General features: G+C 41.8%; 1 protein-coding gene across 1 annotated transcript; it reads left to right on the top strand.

The window, feature by feature from the left end:
• Window positions 1-4961: 4961 nt before the first annotated feature.
• Window positions 4962-22161, top strand: LOC125371606 (sulfotransferase 1C2-like). The gene is made up of 7 exons (XM_048401077.1): window positions 4962-5134; window positions 6778-6956; window positions 7143-7466; window positions 9981-10084; window positions 10304-10496; window positions 20560-20930; window positions 21098-22161. Exons 1-6 carry the CDS (start codon window positions 5121-5123, stop codon window positions 20667-20669), a joined length of 924 nt encoding a protein of 307 aa, XP_048257034.1. The 5' UTR covers window positions 4962-5120; the 3' UTR covers window positions 20670-20930; window positions 21098-22161.
• Window positions 22162-22946: the final 785 nt, after the last annotated feature.

Raw genomic sequence — 22946 nt, 5'->3', positions numbered from 1 at the left:
GTTAAGAGTGGCGTTAAACCCAACTCACTCACTCTACTACAACTACTACTACTTCTACTTCTACAAAAACAACTACTACTGCTACTACTTCTACTACTTACTACTACTGCTACTGCTACTGCTACACCTACTTCTACAACTACTACTACTACTACTGCTACTACTGCTACTACTACTACTACTGCTTCTACTACTAGTACTACTACTGCTACTTCTACTACTAGTACTACTACTACTACTACGACAGTGAGTACTTCTACGACAACTACATTGCGTACTGCTACGTCTACTACATCAATAAGTACTACTTCTACTACATGCTACTATTACTTCTACAACCACTACTTCTACTACCACTACTACTACATACTACTTCTACAACTACTACTACTACTTCTTCTTCTACTACTACTACTTCAACTACTTACTACTTCTAGTACTACATACTACCGCTACTACTGCTACTACTGCTACTACTACTACTACTACTTCTACTACTACTACTACTACTACTACTACTACTACTACTACTACTACTACTACTACTACTACGACAGTGAGTACTTCTACGACTACTACATTGAGTACTGTTACGTCTTCTACATCAATAAGTACTACTTTATCTACTGCTATCACGTCCGTCGTATAGCTGGAATATACGAGTGTCGCGTTCGACAACAAACAACATAACATGCCAGCTGATTTGGTTGAACGCGTGTCATCGTCATCGTACCTTGACGGCTTGGAATCACTGGCTTGTCTGGTCCAGACTAAACAAAGACTGATGAACGGCTGAAACCTTTGATGCGAGGCATGAACGCGGGGCAACTCTTTGTTCGTCAGATTATATGTACAATAAAATAATTTTACGTAGTTAAAACCTTTTACAAATTAAAGCAATTTTAAAGATAGAAATTGCAAAGCAACCTATAGCGAAGCCACCAGCAGGATCGGTTGCAATACCAGTGCTTCGGGACTTTACCCTAAACAGACTGATATGGCTGAAATAATTTATGTCAGAAATGTTACCTTGTTTCATTACGACAACACGTGGGCCATCTGACTGCATTTCGTAACGTTATGACAAACAAACGTGCCAATTCACAGATCATAGTAGCTTCCATTTGATAAAGGACAAGTATAATTGCAGGGGTGCACCGATGGAAAGGCAACAAGGAACGGATGCATCAACACGGTGGCAACTCTGTCAGTCAAATTAGATTTACAATAAAATAGTTCCCCTATAAAATTTAATCAAAATATTCAAACGAATTATTTAGAAATTTGTCAAAGAAAACCTAAGCCAAAGCGACAGTACACTGAAAGGATGTCGTATAAATACCAGTATTAAATACTTACAGAGGCTGTTAATGGAAAATTAAGGGAATAAATATTAGAGGTTTTAAACAACATATTCTAAACAATATATTCTGGTTTATGAAACATGCATGATATTCCTACACATTTCTTTCAGTTAAAGGGCGGTCGGGTAGCCTAGCTGTTAAAGCGTTCGCTCGTCACGCCGAAGACCCGGTTCGTTTCCCCACATGGGTACAATGTGTGAAGCCCATTTCTGGTGTCCCCCGCCGTGATATTGCTGGAATATTGCTAAAAGCGGTGTAAAACAATACTCAAATACTCACTCACTCTTTAGTTAAATACCAACTATACGTAAGCTGTATTTTATATCAAGCATATATATGTATTTTGTATTCAGCCAGATGTCTTTACTTGACTACATAATCAAGACTCGACCAGGGCAACCTGTCGTTCATACTGTTAACAACGATCCTAGCCATCGGGGTACGACGGTACACAATCAACCTGTTCACCGAGTCTGACCACCCCACCCAGAACGGGAAGCAAAGGCTACTTGGGAATCCTCACTGAGCTTGAATATTAAACTGCTCTTACTTTGTTGTGTGTAACAATACACAATTTTTACATATTTTACAAAAAGTTTTAACCCGCAACCCTTGATGTAAAATGTTTACATAAAGAGTAATTTTTGTAAAGGTTTGTAATAGAGGTTCGAAAACAGGAATTAGCAAGCACTGCTGTAACGCCTGTATTGAACACTGAGACACGGGTACGGTAAGAGTTATCCTTCTTGTTTGAACTCGATCTCGTGTTCATAGGCCCATATGCAAACCTTCGAGAGGGGCACGACTTGTCCCGGATGGACGGAGTTGGTCACGAATAAGTCACGAATGTCATGGATTATACCGGAAACAGACGAGGTGGGGGAAGCAATCTGGCATAATTAGTGGGGGAAGCAATCTGGCATAATTAGTGGGGCAAGCAATCTGGCATAATTAGTAGGGGAAGCAATCTGGCATAATTACTGGGGGAAGCAATCTGGCATAATTAGTAGGGGAAGCAATCTGGCATAGTTAGTGGGGGAAGCTATCTGGCATAATTAGTAGGGGAAGCAATCTGGCATAATTAGTGAGGGAAGCAATCTGGCATAATTAGTGGGGGAAGCAATCTGGCATAATTAGTAGGGGAAGCAATCTGGTAAAATTAGTAGGAGAAGCAATCTGGCATAATTAGTAGGGGAAGCAATCTGGTAAAATTAGTAGGGGAAGCAATCTGGTAAAATTAGTAGCAGAAGCAATCTGGCATAATTAGTGGGGGAAGCTATCCGGCATAATTAGTAGGGGAAGCAATCTGGTAAAATTAGTAGGGGAAGCAATCTGGTAAAATTAGTAGGGGAAGCAATCTGGCATAATTAGTGGGGGAAGCAATCTGGCATAATTAGTAGGGGAAGCAATCTGGCATAATTAGTGGGGGAAGCAATCTGGCATAATTAGTAGGGGAAGCAATCTGGTAAAATTAGTAGGGGAAGCAATCTGGCATAATTAGTAAGGGAAGCAATCTGGCATAATTACTGGGGGGAGCAATCTGGTAAATTTGGGAGGGGAAGCAATTTGGTATAACTAATATCCGATGTCATATCAAGAAATTCAAATAATCCAGGTGCAAAAAAGTGTACACCCTTTACCGCGGTATAGTAAAGACACTTTCGTTATACACCACGTGGTTGCTATCTCTATAACATACCTTGTCTCTCAGATCTGTGACTTGCATAAACTGTTCCGCCTTGGTGTAAGCATGTCGGGCTGACAGATATAGCTGTAAGATATCCTCCCGTGCATCTAGGTTAAAGTTCCTCGCACAGCGTTGACCTGGACATGCTACCCACAAGACATTTTTTATATTATCCTATTATGTTTTACATTTATATACCACACTTATCCAGTGGATAATCTTCTCGAATGCGGTTTATTTGTTCCCGACCAGTGGATCCCTTTCAGACCCAGTTATCATTATCAACTCCCAGGGGAGTATACAACCCATGGGCACTAGAGGGTTTTTTACACCCACTCCAAATGTCGGGTACCCATTTCCTTCTGGGTAAAAAGAGGCACATTTCAGCTTTGTCACTTGCTCAGGGTGGCACAACACGTTTTGACACCTGTGTTCCGGGTATTTGGACGTATTCGTGGTTCCATCGGAGGAGTGGGGTCTTTTGGAATGCACGGGGTGAATGTACTGTACACTAGGTGTTGCACTTACAACATTAATGTACACGTATTTACTTTGTATGGGCTTCTGGGTTGATGTTGTGTTGATTTCATGTACTTAAGGAAGTACTTTCTTATGTTAGAGGTGTTGAATACTTTGATGTTTGTTATGCATGTAAAACATGTGAAGAAAAGGGAAAAGAAAAGTATGTTTATGTTGCGTTGCATGGGTTCGACTCGAACCAGTGTTGCGTGCATGTTGACATTCACGACGTCATTAATTAACAGTCAATTAGAGTTATGGTTCTTTGTGAGTAAGCGCGATAACCGTACTTGCGTGGTGGGCATAATGACGGTTTCTTTGCTGATAAAGGGGAAAATTTGTAAGTTACAGCTGATGTAAATCATTATTGATGATGACTCATTACAGTTAGCGTTCATTCATATATGTATGTAGCAGATAAATACGCCTTTTTCGGCGCTGTATGGACAGGAAGTTTATTTTATCATGCTTGGGTCTTCACTGCTTCAGACTTGAATAAACAAGAACCATTCAAGACCCCTTCGATTTGTTCCTTTACCTCGCCACTAGGGGTAGTGACAACACTGTAAAGACCTGTAAACATTGCTGATTCAGACCGCTTGTCTACTCAGCCAAGACTGTACCAGTCCACGCCAGCAGCCCTCGAAACAAACAGGGCTGTGTCTCACCAGTGACATTGATTGGGGCGCTTCCTTCGTTGCTATGTAGTCGCCAGGGCTTGTGTTATATGTGTGTAAATAAATTAGTGAGTGAGTTGGATTTAACGCCGCTTTTAACATTATTCCAGTTATACCACGGCGTGTCAGCATAATGTGGATGGAAAGGCCGAAGTGATGCAGGTCTCAGACGTTTACCACTTCGGTGAAACACACGAGCACGGGTATGGTGCCGACAAACCTAAAAACAAAATCGCGGCGAACCGGGATTCGAACCCACAATCATAGGTTTCTGGCGTGCCCAAGGGACGCAACTCTGCACAGCGAATCGCGGCGCCTTAGACGACTGGGCCACCCGTGCCCCCTAATAAACATAGAATTAACACTGTAGGATTTTAAGGGTTAACTGGACACGGACGTCAAGTCGAAAAGGTTGACAAGCAACGAGTATTGATTTCCTTACAGATGTGTAGTGTACCCCTAAACAAGCTTGGAATACTTATTGATAGTGTGAGAGATTGGGTTTGACGCCGCTTTGAATTCTGTTTCAGTTCACAGCACCTGAAACAGTCTTAGTATGTAGGAAAGCTCAATAACGCAGGTCGTAGACGCTTAACTATCAAACCTTTTGTAAACATATCTGGGACTCGAACTCTTGACTCGCGTCGCCGTTTTATCTGTATGGACCCCCAACGCCTGCGCAGTTAACTGGGTGACTGTCTAAACGCAACAGTCAGCGTGAACCAGTATGACCAACGATGGGTCAAAGTGACATAAAAGTACATGAACTTTCATATGTAGGTAATCTACACTGTGTAGGAACGTGATTAGGTAAGTAGCGAAGTCACGAGAGAAGGACATTTCAAGCGTCCATCATAACAAGTACTGATCAACATGGAAAGTCAGCAGTAAGTAAATATTCTCCTCAAATAAGCTTCATCCTTCGTCGCTATTGCAGTGTTTTTAATTAGTTGACACCATACGCGACGATGTCGTAAGAGGCGACCAACGGGATCGGGTGGTCAGGCTCGCTGACTTGGTTGATGCATGTCATCAATCCCAATTGCGTGGATCGATGCTAATGATATCAATCACTGGATTGTCTGGTCCAGACTCGATTATTTACAAGCCGCCGTCGTATAGCTGGAATATGCCAAGTGCGGCGCCAAACAACCAACCAACCAACCAACCAACCAACCTCTCGGCTTAATACGTCAGTTGCACGGAACGTACGGGATTGAGGTACGCTTGGATGAAACTAGGCAAAGCGAGATAAGTGTTACATTGACACTGGCTCACAGATTGAATCCTTCTTGCCAAGTACGTCCTCAAACAAATTACCATTTCAACTACTCTTTTAATACTGTAAAACGGACCCGTGAAGATCCGGGTTAGAATAGGTCTTCAGCAACCTATATGCTTGTGGTAAGAGGAGACTAACGGGATCGGGTGGTCAGGCTCGCTGACTTGGTTGATGCATGTCATCAATCCCATTTAACGGGATCGGGTGGTCAGGCTCGCTGACTTGGTTGATGCAGATCATCGTATCCAAGTTGCGTGGATCGATGCTCATATCACTGAATTGTGTGGTCCAGACACGATTATTCACAGACTGCCGCAATACAGCTATATAACAAAAATGTGTGTGTGTGTGTGTGTGTGTGTGTGTGTGTGTGTGTGTGTGTGTGTGTGTGTGTGTGTGCATGATGTCTGAATGTAGGGGAAAAGCCTCTGACCTGTTGCGCTGTCTGAATGTGTGTTTTAACTCTGACCTGCTGTGCAGTCTGAATGTGGGGTATAGCCTCTGCCCTGCTGCACTGTCTGAATGTGGGTTATAGCCTCTGACCTGTTGCGCTGTCTGAATGTGGGATATGGTCTCTGATCTGCTGCGCTGTCTGAATGTGGGGTATAGCCTCTGATCTGCTGCGCTGTCTGAATGTGAGGTATAGCCTCTGCCCTGCTGCACTGTCTGAATGTGGGTTATAGCCTCTGATCTGCTGCGCTATCTGAATCATGGTTTTAACTCTCTGAACTGCTGCGCTGTCTGAATGTGAGGTATAGCCTCTGATCTGCTGCGCTGTCTGAATGTGGGTTTTAACTCTCTGACCTGCTGCGCAGTCTGAATGTGGGAAATGGCCTCTGACCTGCTGCGCTGTCTGAATGTGGGTTATAGGCTCTGACCCGCTGCACTGTCTGAATGTGGGTTATAGCCTCTGATCTGCTGCGCTATCTGAATCATGGTTTTAACTCTCTGAACTGCTGCGCTGTCTGAATGTGAGGTATAGCCTCTGACCTGCTGCACTGTCTGAATGTGGGTTTTAACTCTCTGAACTGTTGCGCTGTCTGAATGTGGGTTTTAACTCTGAACTGCTGTGCTGTCTGAATGTGGGGTATAGCCTCTGACCTGCCGCGCTGTCTGAATGTGGGTTATAGCCTCTGATCTTCTGCGCTGTCTGAATGTTGGTTTTAACTCTCTGACCTGCTGCGCTGTCTGAATGTGGGTTATGATCTCTGACCTGCCCTAAATCCCTCACTCATTCATTCTTCACAGAACTCACGAGATTCTGGACTACCGGAATGAAAATGGTCATGGGTGGTCCTTCTACAAACATGACGGCGTCCTCCTGCATATTCACACTACCCCTGAAGCTCATATGGAAATAATCCGAAATGTTCAGAAGTTCGAGCTGAGGGACGATGACGTCATGATAGTGGCATATCCCAAATGTGGTAAGAACTCGAGATAGACGATTTACTCAATAAATGATTTTAAAATGAATAATATGATTTCTAGAGTGTGAGTGAATGTTTTTATACGCCGCAGTAAGCATGTGGCTCAGTATGGGGCTAAACACCCAAGCACCCAGCAACTCTCACATCTCACACACATGATGCTGTCTATTCCGATCTCTCCAGGTACCCACTGGTTGTGGGAAATCGTCACCATGCTCAGGGCCGGTAACTCTGAGTACAACAAGAAGGCGAAGGAGATCGCCATGTTGGAGGCGCCGAAGTTTCAGCGGGCTGATGAACTTCCCTCCCCGCGGGTTCTGAACTCGCATCTTTACTTCCGTCATCTGCCGGAGAAACTGGTGGAGAAGAGGATTAAAACCATCCTCATCATGCGAAATCCAAAAGATGTCAGCGTATCTCACTATCATCATGTCAGCGGACACAAAAAGGTGTTTATGTATGACGGGACGTATTCAGAATTTCTGGATCTGTTTCTTGAAGGAAAAGGTGAGTGAAATGTTCAATGGTCATATCAAGCCTCATGATTTTAACAAAGGCTGATAGTGTAATATGGTTATTACCATGCATGTATATGTTTATAATAATCCAACGGCAGAAATGTTTTTTTATATTTATTTAATTTCAAATCAACAATTAATATGATACGTTTACTAACGTTTCTTCAGCTATTCAACCAAATACAGTTCACGGTGGCCCAGTCGTTTAAGGTTCCGCAATTGGCATGGCATGCCAGAAACCTATTATCATGGATTCGAATCCCGGTTCCAATTACGTTTCTAGCTGTGTCAGCACTATGCCCTGGCTCGTGAGTTTGACAAAGATGGTAAACGTCTGGGACATGAATGTCTTCAGGCTTTCCTCCCACATTAAGGCAACACGCCGTGTAGTCTGCCTCCCAGTCCCTGAACCATTTTATATCCCTTTCGCCCATCACTTACTCTTATGCTTTAACTCAAAACAAAGCAAGTCTAGATTTGTCCCCAGGTTCATCTAGGTTCCCTTTCTGAGTTTTCATTTTTCTTCGCTGGAGACACTGTAGCATAGAGGCCTTTTTCTTTCCGTTGTATGGCCAGGTTATCAGGGGTTATACGGTAATATTGTCATGCATGACTGATTTAACGAATACATGTCAAATCACTTTGACTGTTTTTGTCTGAGCTGCTGACCTGCTGCGCCGTCTAAATGTGGGCTATGGTCTCTGACCTGCTGCGCTGTCTGAATACGGGTTATGGTCTCTGACCTGCTGCGCTGTCTGAATGTGGGCTATGGTCTCTGGCCTGCTGCGCTGTCTGAATGTGGGCTATGGTCTCTGGCCTGCTGCGCCGTCTGAATGTGGGTTATGGTCTCTGACCTGCTGCGCCGTCTGGATGTGGGTTATGGTCTCTGACCTGCTGCGCCGTCTGGATGTGGGTTATGGTCTCTGACCTGCTGCGCCGTCTGAATGTGGGTTATAGTCTCTGACCTGCTGCGCCGTCTGAATGTGGGCTATGGTCTCTGACCTGCTGCGCCGTCTGAATGTGGGCTATGGTCTCTGACCTGCTGCGCCGTCTGAATGTGGGCTATGGTCTCTGACCTGCTGCGCCGTCTAAATGTGGGTTATGGTCTCTGACCTGCTGCGCTGTCCGAATGTGGGTTATGGTCTCTGACCTGCTGCACTGTCTGAATGTGGGTTATGGTCTCTGACCTGCTGCGCTGTCTGAATGTGGGTTATGGTCTCTGACCTGCTGCGTTGTCTGAATGTGGGCTATGGTTTCTGACCTGCTGCGCTGTCTGAATGTGGGTTATGGTTTCTGACCTGCTGCGCCATCTGAATGTGGGTTATGGTCTCTGACCTGCTGCACTGTCTGAGTGTGGGTTATGGTCTCTGACCTGCTGCGCCGTCTGAATGTGGGTTATGGTCTCTGACCTGCTGCACTATCTGAGTGTGGGTTATGGTCTCTGACCTGCTGCGCTGTCTGAGTGTGGGTTATGGTTTCTGACCTGCTGCGCCGTCTGAATGTGGGTTATGGTCTCTGACCTGCTGCGCTGTCTGAATGTGGGTTATGGTCTCTGACCTGCTGCGCCGTCTGGATGTGGGTTATGGTCTCTGACCTGCTGCGCCGTCTGAATGTGGGTTATGGTCTCTGACCTGCTGCGCTGTCTGAATGTGGGCTATGGTCTCTGACCTGCTGCGCCGTCTGAATGTGGGCTTTGGTCTCTGACCTGCTGCACTGTCTGAGTGTGGGTTATGGTTTCTGACCTGCTGCGCCGTCTGAATGTGGGTTATGGTCTCTGGCCTACTGCGCTGTCTGAATGTGGGCTATGGTCTCTGACCTGCTGCGCCGTCTGAATGTGGGCTTTGGTCTCTGACCTGCTGCGCCGTCTGAATGTGGGTTATAGTCTCTGACCTGCTGCGCCGTCTGAATGTGGGCTTTGGTCTCTGACCTGCTGCGCCGTCTGAATGTGGGCTATGGTCTCTGACCTGCTGCGCCGTCTGAATGTGGGCTTTGGTCTCTGACCTGCTGCGCCGTCTGAATGTGGGTTATAGTCTCTGACCTGCTGCGCCGTCTGAATGTGGGTTATGGTCTCTGACCTGCTGCGCCGTCTGAATGTGGGCTTTGGTCTCTGACCTGCTGCGCCGTCTGAATGTGGGCTATAGGCTCTGACCTGCTGCGCCGTATGAATATGGGTTTAAAATCTCTGACCTGCTGCGCTGTCTGAATGTGGGTAACAGGATCTGACCTGCTGCGCTGTCTGAGTGTGGGTAACAGGATCTGACCTGCTGCGCTGAGTGTGAAGACTCTAATGAGACGCACTCTGTGAATGTGGGTTAATATTAAATGCTCCGATGTGCTGCTCCTTGAATGTGGATTAAGATTTACCTATATGTTGCTTAAAAAAATACATAAAGTTCTGCCCTGTTTCATCGCTACTTCAGTAGGCGCTGGCCTTCCTGTAGACATATGCTTACATATAAATATATGTTTATGGTGTTTCATTTAATTACTTCCAATGTTTCAGTTCCCGGTGGTGGTTATGCAGACTACGTGAAGGATTGGCAGCAAGTGAAACAGGACAACCCGGACTTGCCTTTCCTAACCTTGTTTTATGAAAACTTGAAAGAGGTTTGTATTTCTTTGATCTAAGACCTGTGTCGAAAGGAGGTCATGGTCTGCTAAGTATACAGTTAGAAGATTTGTCTGAACACTTGAAAATTCAAACTTCACTCTGCTCATTCCTGTGTACTGTGAAGTCGCTCCAAGGGGACGTCATGTCCTTGCCATCTGCTGTAATATAGTTATTGATATGGGGCATGTGATGTCGCCTGATGGTTTTCTTTTTAGGATCCTGTTAAAAACATCAAAACGGTTGCCGAGTTCATCGGAGAGTCAGTCACTGATGAACTCTGTGAGCAAATAGCGGAAGCGTGCAGCTTTAAGAAGCTGAAGGTTGCAGCCACGGAGGTGAAGGAGGAATTACCAAATAGCAATCGGTCCGAAGACTGGAAGGAAGGACACGAAGGAATGTACAGAAAAGGTGAGATGATTCTTAGGTTTGCCATTGTCTTCTTCATTTGAATCGTAAATCACATGACCACACGGGTTAGAGTAGGCCCCAAGTGTTATATTGCTTGTTGTGAAGACACACGACAGGTTAGAGTTGGCCCCAAGTATTATATTGCTTGTTGTGAGGACACACGCGGGTTAGAGTTGGCCCCAAGTATTATATTGCTTCTTGTGAGGACACACGCGCGTTATAGTTGGTCCCAAGTATTATATTGCTTGTTGTGATGACACACACGGGTTAGAGTAGGTCCCAAGTATTATATTGCTTGTCTTGTTGTGAGGACACACACGGGTTAGAGTAGGTCCCAAGTATTATATTGCTTGTTGTGAGGACACGACAGGTTAGAGTAGACGCGAAGTATTATATTGCTTGTTTTGATGACACACGCGGGTTAGAGTAGGTCCCAAGTATTATATTGCTTGTTTTGATGACACACGCGGGTAAGAGTAGGTCCCAAGTATTATATTGCTTGTTTTGATGACACACGCGGGTTAGAGTAAGTCCCAAGTATTATATTGCTTGTTGTGAGGACACGACAGGTTAGAGTTGGCCCAAAGTATCATATTGCTTGTTGTGTGACACACGCGGGTTAGAGTTGGTCCCAAGTATTATATTGCTTGTTGTGAGGACACGACAGGTTAGAGTTGGCCCAAAGTATCATATTGATTGTTGTGTGACACACGCGGGTTAGAGTTGGTCCCAAGTATTATATTGCTTGTTGTGAGGACACGACAGGTTAGAGTTGGCCCAAAGTATCATATTGCTTGTTGTGAGGACACACGCGGGTTAGAGTAGGCCCCAAGTATTATATTGCTTCTTGTGAGGACACACACAGGTTAGAGTAAGTCCCAAGTATTATATTGCTTCTTGTGAGGACACGACAGGTTAGAGTAGGTCCCAAGTATTATATTGATTGTTTTGAGGACACGACAGGTAAGAGTTGGCCCCAAGTATTATATTGCTTCTTGTGAGGACACGACAGGTTAGAGTAGGTCCCAAGTATTATATTGATTGTTTTGAGGACACGACAGGTTAGAGTTGGCCCCAAGTATTATATTGATTGGTGTGAGGACACGACAGGTTTAGAGTTGGCCCCAAGTATTATATTGCTTGTTGTGAGGACACACACGGGTAAGAGTAGGTCCCAAGTATTATATTGCTTGTTGTGAGGACACACACGGGTAAGAGTAGGTCCCAAGTATTATATTGCTTGTTGTGAGGACACACACGGGTAAGAGTAGGTCCCAAGTATTATATTGCTTGTTTTGATGACACACGCCGGTTAGAGTAGGTCCCAAGTATTATATTGATTGTTGTGAGGACACGACACGTTAGAGTAGGTCCCAAGTATTATATTGCTTCTTGTGAGGACACACGCGGGTAAGAGTAGGTCCCAAGTATTATATTGCTTGTTTTGATGACACACGCGGGTTAGAGTAGGTCCCAAGTATTATATTGATTGTTGTGAGGACACGACAGGTTAGAGTTGGTCCCAAGTATTATATTGCTTCTTGTGAGGACACACGCGGGTTAGAGTTGGTCCCAAGTATTATATTGCTTCTTGTGAGGACACGACAGGTTAGAGTAGGTCCCAAGTATTATATTGCTTGTTGTGAGGACACGACAGGTTAGAGTAGGTCCCAAGTATTATATTGATTGTTTTGAGGACACGACAGGTTAGAGTTGGCCCCAAGTATTATATTGATTGTTTTGAGGACACGACAGGTTAGAGTTGGCCCCAAGTATTATTTTGATTGTTGTGAGGACACGACAGGTTAGAGTTGGTCCCAAGTATTATATTGCTTGTTGTGAGGACACACACGGGTAAGAGTAGGTCCCAAGTATTATATTGCTTGTTTTGATGACACACGCCGGTTAGAGTAGGTCCCAAGTATTATATTGATTCTTGTGAGGACACGACACGTTAGAGTAGGTCCCAAGTATTATATTGCTTGTTGTGAGGACACACGCGGGTAAGAGTAGGTCCCAAGTATTATATTGCTTGTTTTGATGACACACGCGGGTTAGAGTAGGTCCCAAGTATTATATTGATTGTTGTGAGGACACGACAGGTTAGAGTTGGTCCCAAGTATTATATTGCTTGTTGAGAGGATACACACGGGTAAGAGTAGGTCCCAAGCATTATATTGCTTGTTTTGATGACACACGCGGGTTAGAGTAGGTCCCAAGTATTATATTGATTGTTGTGAGGACACACGCGGGTTAGAGTAGGCCCCAAGTATTATATTGCTTCTTGTGAGGACACACACGGGTGAGAGTTAGTCCCAAGTATTATATTGCTTGTTGTGAGGACACGACAGGTTAGAGTTGGCCCCAAGTATTATATTGATTGTTGTGAGGACACGACAGGTTAGAGTAGGTCCCAAGTATTATATTGATTGTTGTGAGGACACGACAGGTTAGAGTAGGTCTCAAGTATTATATTGATTGTTGTGAGGACACGACAGGTTACAGTTGGCCCCAAGTATTATATTGCTTCTTGTGAGGACACGACAGGTTAGAGTAGGTCCCAAGTATTATATTGATTGGTGTGAGGACACGACAGGTTAGAGTACGTCCCAAGTATTATATTGCTTGTTGTGAGGACACACATGGGTTAGAGTAGGTCCCAAGTATTATATTGCTTGTTGTGAGGACACGACAGGTTAGAGTTGGCCCCAAGTATTATACTGCTTCTTGTGAGGACAAACACGGGTTAGAGTAGGTCCCAAGTATTATATTGATTTTTGTGAGGACAAACACGGGTTAGAGTTGGTCCCAAGTATTATATTGCTTGTTGTGAGGACACGACATGTTAGAGTTGGTCCCAAGTATTATTTTGATTGTTGTGAGGACACGACAGGTTAGAGTTGGTCCCAAGTATTATATTACTTGTTGTGAGGACACACACGGGTAAGAGTAGGTCCCAAGTATTATATTGCTTGTTTTGATGACACACGCCGGTTAGAGTAGGTCCCAAGTATTATATTGATTCTTGTGAGGACACGACACGTTAGAGTAGATCCCAAGTATTATATTGCTTGTTGTGAGGACACACGCGGGTAAGAGTAGGTCCCAAGTATTATATTGCTTGTTTTGATGACACACGCGGGTTAGAGTAGGTCCCAAGTATTATATTGATTGTTGTGAGGACACGACAGGTTAGAGTTGGTCCCAAGTATTATATTGCTTCTTGTGAGGACACACGCGGGTTAGAGTTGGTCCCAAGTATTATATTGCTTGTTGTGAGGACACGACAGGTTAGAGTTGGTCCCAAGTATTATATTGCTTGTTGAGAGGACACACACGGGTAAGAGTAGGTCCCAAGTATTATATTGCTTGTTTTGATGACACACGCGGGTTAGAGTAGGTCCCAAGTATTATATTGATTGTTGTGAGGACACGACAGGTTAGAGTTGGTCCCAAGTATTATATTGCTTGTTGTGAGGACACACGCGGGTTAGAGTTGGTCCCAAGTATTATATTGCTTGTTGTGAGGACACGACAGGTAAGAGTTGGCCCAAAGTATCATATTGCTTGTGGTGAGGACACACGCGGGTTAGAGTAGGCCCCAAGTATTATATTGCTTCTTGTGAGGACACACACGGGTGAGAGTTAGTCCCAAGTATTATATTGCTTGTTGTGAGGACACGACAGGTTAGAGTTGGCCCCAAGTATTATATTGATTGTTGTGAGGACACGACAGGTTAGAGTAGGTCCCAAGTATTATATTGATTGTTGTGAGGACACGACAGGTTAGAGTAGGTCTCAAGTATTATATTGATTGTTGTGAGGACACGACAGGTTACAGTTGGCCCCAAGTATTATATTGCTTCTTGTGAGGACACGACAGGTTTGAGTAGGTCCCAAGTATTATATTGATTGGTGTGAGGACACGACAGGTTAGAGTACGTCCCAAGTATTATATTGCTTGTTGTGAGGACACACATGGGTTAGAGTAGGTCCCAAGTATTATATTGCTTGTTGTGAGGACACGACAGGTTAGAGTTGGCCCCAAGTATTATACTGCTTCTTGTGAGGACAAACACGGGTTAGAGTAGGTCCCAAGTATTATATTGATTTTTGTGAGGACACGACAGGTTAGAGTTGGCCCCAAGTATTATATTGCTTGTTGTGAGGACACGACAGGTTAGAGTTGGTCCCAAGTATTATATTGCTTGTTGTGAGGACACGACAGGTTTAGAGTTGGTCCCAAGTATTATATTGATTGGTGTGAGGACACGACAGGTTAGAGTTGGTCCCAAGTTTTATATTGCTTGTTGTGAGGACACACATGGGTTAGAGTAGGCCCCAAGTATTATATTGCTTGTTGTCATGACACGACAGGTTAGAGTTGGTCCAAAGTATTATATTGATTGTTGTGAGGGCACCACAGGTTAGAGTAAGTCCCAAATATTATACTGCTTGTTGTGAGGACACGACAGGTTAGAGAAGGTCCCAAGTATTATATTGCTTGGTGTAATGACACACGCGGTTTAGAGTTGGTCCCAAGTATTATATTGCTTCTTGTGAGGACACACGCGGGTTATAGTTGGTCCCAAGTATTATATTGCTTGTTGTGATGACACACACGGGTTAGAGTAGGTCCCAAGTATTATATTGATTGTTGTGAGGACACGACAGGTTAGAGTTGGTCCCAAGTATTATATTGATTGTTGTGAGGACACTACAGGTTAGAGTAGGTCCCAAGTATTATATTGATTGTTTTGAGGACACGACAGGTAAGAGTTGGTCCCAAGTATTATATTGATTGTTGTGAGGACACGACAGGTTAGAGTTGGCCCCAAGTATTATACTGCTTGTTGTGATGACACGACAGGTTAGAGTAGGTCCCAAGTATTATATTGATTGGTGTGATGACACACGCGGGTTAGAGTTGGTCCCAAGTATTATATTGCTTCTTGTGAGGACACACGCGGGTTATAGTTGGTCCCAAGTATTATATTGCTTGTTGTGATGACACACACGGGTTAGAGTAGGTCCCAAGTATTATATTGATTGTTGTGAGGACACGAGAGGTTAGAGTTGGCCCCAAGTATTATATTGCTTGTTTTGAGGACACGACAGGTTAGAGTAGGTCCCAAGTATTTTATTGATTGTTTTGAGGACCCGGCAGGTTAGAGTAGGTCCCAATTATTATATTACTTGTTGAGAGGACACACATGGGTCAGAATGGGTCCCAAGTATTATATATATCTTGTTGAGAGGACACACATGGGTCAGAGTAGGTCCTTAGTGTATAACTTATTTACGACCTGGTCATGTATTGCTTACTAAGGAAGTTAATCCTGTATTACTTACTAATGAACTTAATCCTCTATTACTTACTAATGAAGTTAATCCTGTATTACTTACTTAGGAAGTTAATCTTGTATTACTTTCTAAGGAAGTTAATCCTCCATTACTTACTTAGGAAGTTAATCCTGCATTACTTACTTAAGAAGTTAATCCTGTATTACTTACTGAGGAAGTTAATCCCGTATTTCTTACTAATGAACTTAATACTCTATTACTTACTGATGAACTTAATCCTGTATTATTTACTAAGGAAGTTAATCCCGTATTACTTACTAATGAACTTAATACTCTTTTACAAACTAATGAACTTTATCCTGTATTATTTACTTAGGAAGTTAATCCTGTATTACTTAATTAGGAAGTTTATCCTGTATTACATACTTAGGAAGTTAATCCTGTATTACATACTTAGGAAGTTAATCCTGTATTACTTACTTAGGAAGTTAACCCAGTATTACTTACTTAGGAAGTTTATCCTGTATTACTTACTTAGGAAGTTAATCCTGTATTACTTACTTAGGAAGTTAATCCTGTATTACTTACTGAGGAAGTTAATCCCGTATTTCTTACTAATGAACTTAATACTCTATTACTTACTAATAAACTTAATCCTGTATTATTTACTAAGGAAGTTCATCCCGTATTACTTACTAATGAACTTAATACTCTATTACTTACTAAAGGAACTTAATCCTGTATTATTTACTTAGGAAGTTAATCCTGTATTACTTACTTAGGAAGTTTATCCTGTATTACATACTTAGGAAGTTAATCCTGTATTACATACTTAGGAAGTTAATCCTGTATTACTTACTGAGGAAGTTTATCCTGTATTACATACTTAGGAAGTTAATCCTGTATTACTTACTGAGGAAGTTAATCCTGTATTACTTACTTAGGAAGTTAATCCTGTATTACTTACTGAGGAAGTTTATCCTGTATTACTTACTTAGGAAGTTAATCCTGTATTACTTACTTAGGAAGTTAATCCTGTATTACTTACTTAGGAAGTTAATCCTGTATTACTAGTGTAAAGGCTGGATATTTTGCCCAGGTTCCTTACACCAGTTACTTAAATATCTTGCCAATTTACTAATTTTAGAATAGGGTTTTGGGGTTCACGGCACTGTTCTCATGGGTCCCATAGCAACAGCTCTTAGCCAATAGCCTGGGGCTATTTGTTCACATGACAGGGGCCAGTGCCACCGTCGGACCCCTAAACTCTTTCTGCCTGCACTGCCTGGAAACCAACAACGCCAGATAGCCCTGTTCATTTTGTTTTAGGTAAGAGCCCCAGTTTCTCTTTCTGGCAACTTTAGGTCTATTGTATGCAATTATGGTATGGTCCAGTGCATAGTTATAACATTTACAGGACTAAGAATGTGTTGCATTTATTTTCATAAAGTCAAGCAAAATTCAAAACAAGTGTTTGGCCATTGTCCAAGTCATTCTTGCTGTGCCAAACTGGCAAACGTCGCTCATCTTTGACTGTCCAAAGTAGCACTCAATGGCAATAATGAATGACATTTATTTGTTGCATTATTTTCTCGTTTGAAAATAGCTTTAGTAAGATACCTTTTGTGTTTGGAAGTAATTTTGCTAATTAGATCGCCCAGTCAAAATTGAAAACTAGCTCATTGCTTAATTCAAAGTTACAGTTATTCCAAATTCTTTCGTCTGATAAATGCACTTGTTGCTGACAACAACAGATCTCTGTTGCAAGTTTATTTTAAATTAAAAAATGGCTATCACTGGTCATCGTTTCCCAAGCCATGTGATCAGTTAAAAAACCCTGGTGTCATCTGGAAGTAATTAGTGGCTGACCCCTCACTGACAACGCTTGACCTTTGCGCTGGGCAGCACACATTATCTTCGGCTATCCTCGGCACTCTCCGGCTCTCCTCCGGTTGCATCACAAAATGGCCGCACCGGATGTAAACAAGGCATGGCTCCGTCGTCTGCTTCATGTTTACCTTAACACAGTTTGGCCTACTATTCAGTAATGTCATCCTATCCTAATGTCTGTGAAGTAATAGTAACACGTACCAGTGAATATATATGGCATAAATTATCAGGCAATTCGAGATTAGTGTTCATTCCAAGCTTTGGCTATTTCCGGCAGATGGTAACTTTCTTGTTCTCTTGGCGTCTTGCGGTACGCAATCCTACATGATGACAACAGGCTTAACATTACCAACTTCTAAATATGAAAATACCCAGTTTATTAAATACCAAGCCTGTCCTATTAAATATGTAGTATTTCTACATTGTCGGATGGGTGTTGTAAAGTAATTTCACTGCGTTTTCCCACTTGATGTGATAGTGAAGTCACCTTGTATTCAATAATAATATAATGTATTATATTATATGGCCAACAATTTGCCTGCAATTTGAGTAATATATATTACGTAATATCCATTTATTACATTCCTTTTTAATACATTTGCATAAATTGGGCATTCATTCTGGGTAGCCTCACGTGGCTTACCTACGGGGTGTATTGACATACTGTTGGAGCTAGCCCCATATGGACTGGTACGATCATCCAACAGGCAGTCATATCCCACCCCTCTTAGCCACCTTTCTAGTACAGGCCAGGTGTCCTGTCGTGGTTATTAGTATTGCGTGTTTAAACCGGTTTTATATACATGCACATCATATGCCAAATGCGCTGGGATAAATATTCCCTCATTTTGGGTTTAAATGTATGTTTCCAAAATTTCCATTGGCCGCTGTTAAAGTGACTTTCACCTCACGTCAGGTGGGATCTTATATGTATCCTATATGGTAGAAAGGATGTGATGATTATATTGGGGGATTATTAGTTAATCTCATTTCTGTGAACAATCATTGTCGTTGTGTATTTATTTATGCACATATGCTTTTTTTGTATCAATAATGCGTTTGCATAGTCCTTAACAGTATCGTTTTCTCCTATAAGTATTATCATCACATCCCGAATATCAGTTGGATTGTTGTTGATTCTTTTAAATATATTTCATAAGCTCTTTCTGCCTGCACTGCCTGGACACCAACATCGCCAGATAGCCCTGCTCATTTTGTTTTAGGTGTTTTCCAGACTGTGCGGCCAGGACTTGCACCCTGTAACTTTCTGACACTTTATTACACTATTATTACTGTCTTTTTATGTTGTGTCATATTTGACTGGAGTATTTCGCGCAGTAAGCACACTCGCCCACCCCTTATCCGTAAGACGAAATTGTTACAAAACTGTGGTGATTTCACAGGTCTTACACTTATCCTGTATTACTTACTAAGGAAGTTAATCCTGTATTACTTACTAAGGAAGTTAATCCTGTTGTACTTACTAAGGAAGTTAATCCTGTATTACTTACTCAGGAAGTTAATCCTGTATTACTTACTTAGGAAGTTAATCCTGTATTACTTACTCAGGAAGTGAATCCTGTATTACTTACTAAGGAAGTTAATCCTGTATTACTTACTTATGAACTTAATCCTGTATAACTTACTTAGGAAGTTAATCCTGTATTACTTACTAAGGAAGTTAATCCTGTATTACTTACTTAGGATCTTAATCCTGCATTACTTACTCAGGAAGTTCATCCTGTATTACTTACTCAGGAAGTTAATCCTGTATTACTTACTCAGGAAGTTAATCCTGTATTACTTACTCAGGAAGTTAATCCTGTATTACTTACTAAGGAAGTTAGTCCTGTATTACTTACTCAGGAAGTTAATCCTGAATTACTTACTTAGGAAGTTAATCCTGTATTACTTACTAAGGAAGTTAATCCTGTATTACTTACTAATTAAGTTAATCCTGTATTACTTACTAATTAGGTTAATCCTGTATTACTTATTAAGGAAGTTAATCCTGTATGTCTTACTCAGGAAGTTAATCCTGAATTACTTACTTAGGAAGTAAATCCTGTATTACTTACTAAGGAAGTAAATCCTGTATCACTTACTAATTAAGTTAATCCTGTCTTACTTACTAAGGAAGTTAATCCTGTATTACTTACTTAGGAAGTTTATCCTGTATTACTTACTAAGGAAGTAAATCCTGTATTGCTTACTAATGAACTTAATCCTGTATTACTTACTAATGAACTTAATCCTGTATTACTTACTAATGAACTTAATCCTGTTTTACTTACTAATTAAGTTAATCCTGTATTACTTACTTAGGAAGTTAATCCTGTATTACTTACTAATGACGTTAATCCTGAGTTACTTATTCAGGAATTAAGTCCTGTATTACTTACTTAGGAAGTTAATCCTGTATTACTTACTAAGGAATTAAATCCTGTATTACTTACTTAGGAAGTTAATCCTGCATTACTTAATAAGGAAGTAAATCCTGTGTTACTTACTTAGGAAGTTAATCCTGTATTACTTACTAATGACGTTAATCCTGTATTACTTATTCAGGAAGTTAATCCTGTATTACTAACTAAGGAAGTTAATCCTGTATTACTTACTAAGGGAGTTAATCCTGTATTACTCACTTAGAAAGTAAATCCTGCATTACTTACTTAGGAAGTTAATCCTGTATTACATACTAAGGAAGTTAATCCTGTTGTACTTACTAAGGAAGTTAATCCTGTATTACTTACTAAGGAACTTAATCCTGTATTACTTACTAAGGAACTTAATCCTGTTGTACTTACTTAGGAAGTTTATCCTGTATTACTTACTTAAGTACTTGTGGATTCATGTGTTATTGTTTCAGGTGAAGTCGGGGATTGGAAGAACTGGATAACAGTTGCTAAAAACGAAAGATTCGATGACGTCATAGACCGAAAGTTTGAAGGAACAGGCATTGTGTTCACATATGAATAGCTGACGGATTATAAGTATATGTTGACGAGAATACTGAATGCCAAATATCATTAATATTCGTCATTCCAATATCTATGAATATTCACTAAGTATGTATTTTGCACGACCACCAGAGCTTACCAGATGAAACAGTACCAAGCTAGGCGTACCTGATGCTGACGTGGCAATCGGGCGTACCTTTGTACGGATGAAAGATTTCCGCTTGCGGATTCGGGAACCAATTTCCCACCAATAACGTTCTGTAAATGGTGCCGTCGGGTGCAGCATGCGGAGTTAGCTGTCGCCCTTTTGAAACTGTCCGGCATATCCTACCGTACAGTAACCCCTGACGCGGGGGCACTAAATAGATTCGACGTCATGACGTTCATTAATTGCTTCAGGCCAACGTCGGTGCGAGTACGACCACGCAACTGCCCCCCCCCCCCCCCCCCCCCCCAATGGAACTCTCAAAGGCAGTAATAGACGTGACAAAACGCCTCGTACTTCCGCTACAATGCAGTTTAATGGAGACGAGAGCGGCGCAAATACGCCTATTTTACCCTCCCCAAAATTCGACCTTTTGGGACGAGTTTCAGTGGACCGGGACGCACATTCAATTCAAATAGTTAACGATCAGTCCGGTCGAATCGGGAACCCAAATATATATTTAAAAAAAAGGAATTAAAAAAAAGACAAAACGATAGTCAAAATAGTCTAATTGCGACTAAAGTAATCGTTCAAGGGGAGTTACATGTAACTGGAGGGGGACCATCAAGATGTTACAATCCACTTATATTGTTCCGTTAATTGTTTTAGAAATTATTATAGTAGAAATGTTGTTATTACATACGAAGTGATATTCGTACTAGAAGTGTTTGTTACAGGTAACTTGCTTTTATTTGTATTGGAAGTGTCGTGTTACTTAGGAATTGATAATATTTGTAGTAAGAAGTGTTACTACATATGAATTGATTTTAGTTGAACTAGAAGAGTTTCGTTACAGGTGAATTGATATATTTGTATTAGAAGTGTTTATTTACTGTTATTATAGAAGTAGTATCTATAGTTGTAATTACATTAAGCATAACATATGTGTCGATGTGGTGATGTAACATCTCGTTATGAGAATGATATCAATGTTACAATAAAATTAATTACCTCCTTGGTGGGGCGGTCGGGTAGCCTAGTGGTTAAAGCGTTCGCTCGTCACGCCGAAGACCCGGGTTCGATTCCCGACATGGGTACAATGTGTGAAGCCCATTTCTGGTGACCCCCGCCGTGATATTGCTGGAATATTGCTAAAAGCGGCGTAAAACCATACTCACTCACTCACCTTCTTGATTAGTCGTTTCGGTTTAGGCATTGAACATGTTAACGTTGTTGTTAAACCGATGTGGAGATATTAATGTTCCACATATATTGAAATTGTATGTATAATGTATATTGAACAATGACTCTGTGAATCTGTCCACGGTCAACCAGCCTATGGTCACGATGGTTATCAACCAAAGCATTCCAGATTCAAAAAGTGAACCAACCTGGATCCCCACGACTTGAGAGTGTGAGGACACTCTTCGCCAGAACGGGGGTCGTATTATAGGCATGAAAGAGCAATACATATTTAGATAATAAAAGGGAAGTTAAATCAATAAGTCATAAAGTGAAGAAGGAATGTATACCAGATATTATAACAAGAATTGGCACCATCTTAGAGTGTGAGGACACTCTTCGCCAGAACGAGGGTCGTATTATAGGCATGAAAGAGCAATACATATTTAGATAATAAAAGGGAAGTTAAATCAATAAGTCATAAAGTTAAGAAGGAATGTATACCAGATATTATATCAAGAATTGGCACCATCTTAGAGTGTGGGGACACACTCTTCGCCAGAACGGGGGGTCGCATTATAGGCATAAAAGTACAGAAATTAACAACTAGTTAAAGTAATTAACAATTCATTAAGACACCTACGTGATTGTGTAAAAAGGTCAAGAAGAGGAGTTGAAACCAGTAAGATATGAACATAACACATTGATATATATATAGGAGACGGGCAACTCTGATAGTTGAAGACTACGGGGAACATACTTGGACACGAATAACCAGGGGTGAGGGTATAGTAGGTGGAGGGTTATACATTAATGAAAGACGATTAACCAGATGGGAAGTAGATAAAAAATGGAACGGAGATGTTAGGGACCTGAGACGTATATGGTATTGGGTGGGGGGGCGGTAGTTCCAATTCCAAAAGGGTGAGAAACATCATAACAAGTCCGAATATGGTGCTGGTTATTAGA

The sequence above is a fragment of the Haliotis rufescens genome, unplaced genomic scaffold, assembly GCF_023055435.1.
Source record: "Haliotis rufescens isolate VD_foot unplaced genomic scaffold, xgHalRufe1.0.p SCAF_21, whole genome shotgun sequence".
Classification (NCBI taxonomy): domain Eukaryota; kingdom Metazoa; phylum Mollusca; class Gastropoda; order Lepetellida; family Haliotidae; genus Haliotis; species Haliotis rufescens.
The sequence above is the reverse complement of the archived record's forward strand: the minus strand, read 5'-3'. Positions and strand labels throughout refer to the sequence as shown.

Coding starts and splice junctions, on each gene's coding strand:
- LOC125371606 (XM_048401077.1), top strand. Junction 7,467..9,980: donor TCTGTTTCTTGAAGGAAAAG/GTGAGTGAAATG, acceptor CCAATGTTTCAG/TTCCCGGTGGTGGTTATGCA. Junction 10,497..20,559: donor CGAAGGAATGTACAGAAAAG/GTGAGATGATTC, acceptor TTATTGTTTCAG/GTGAAGTCGGGGATTGGAAG.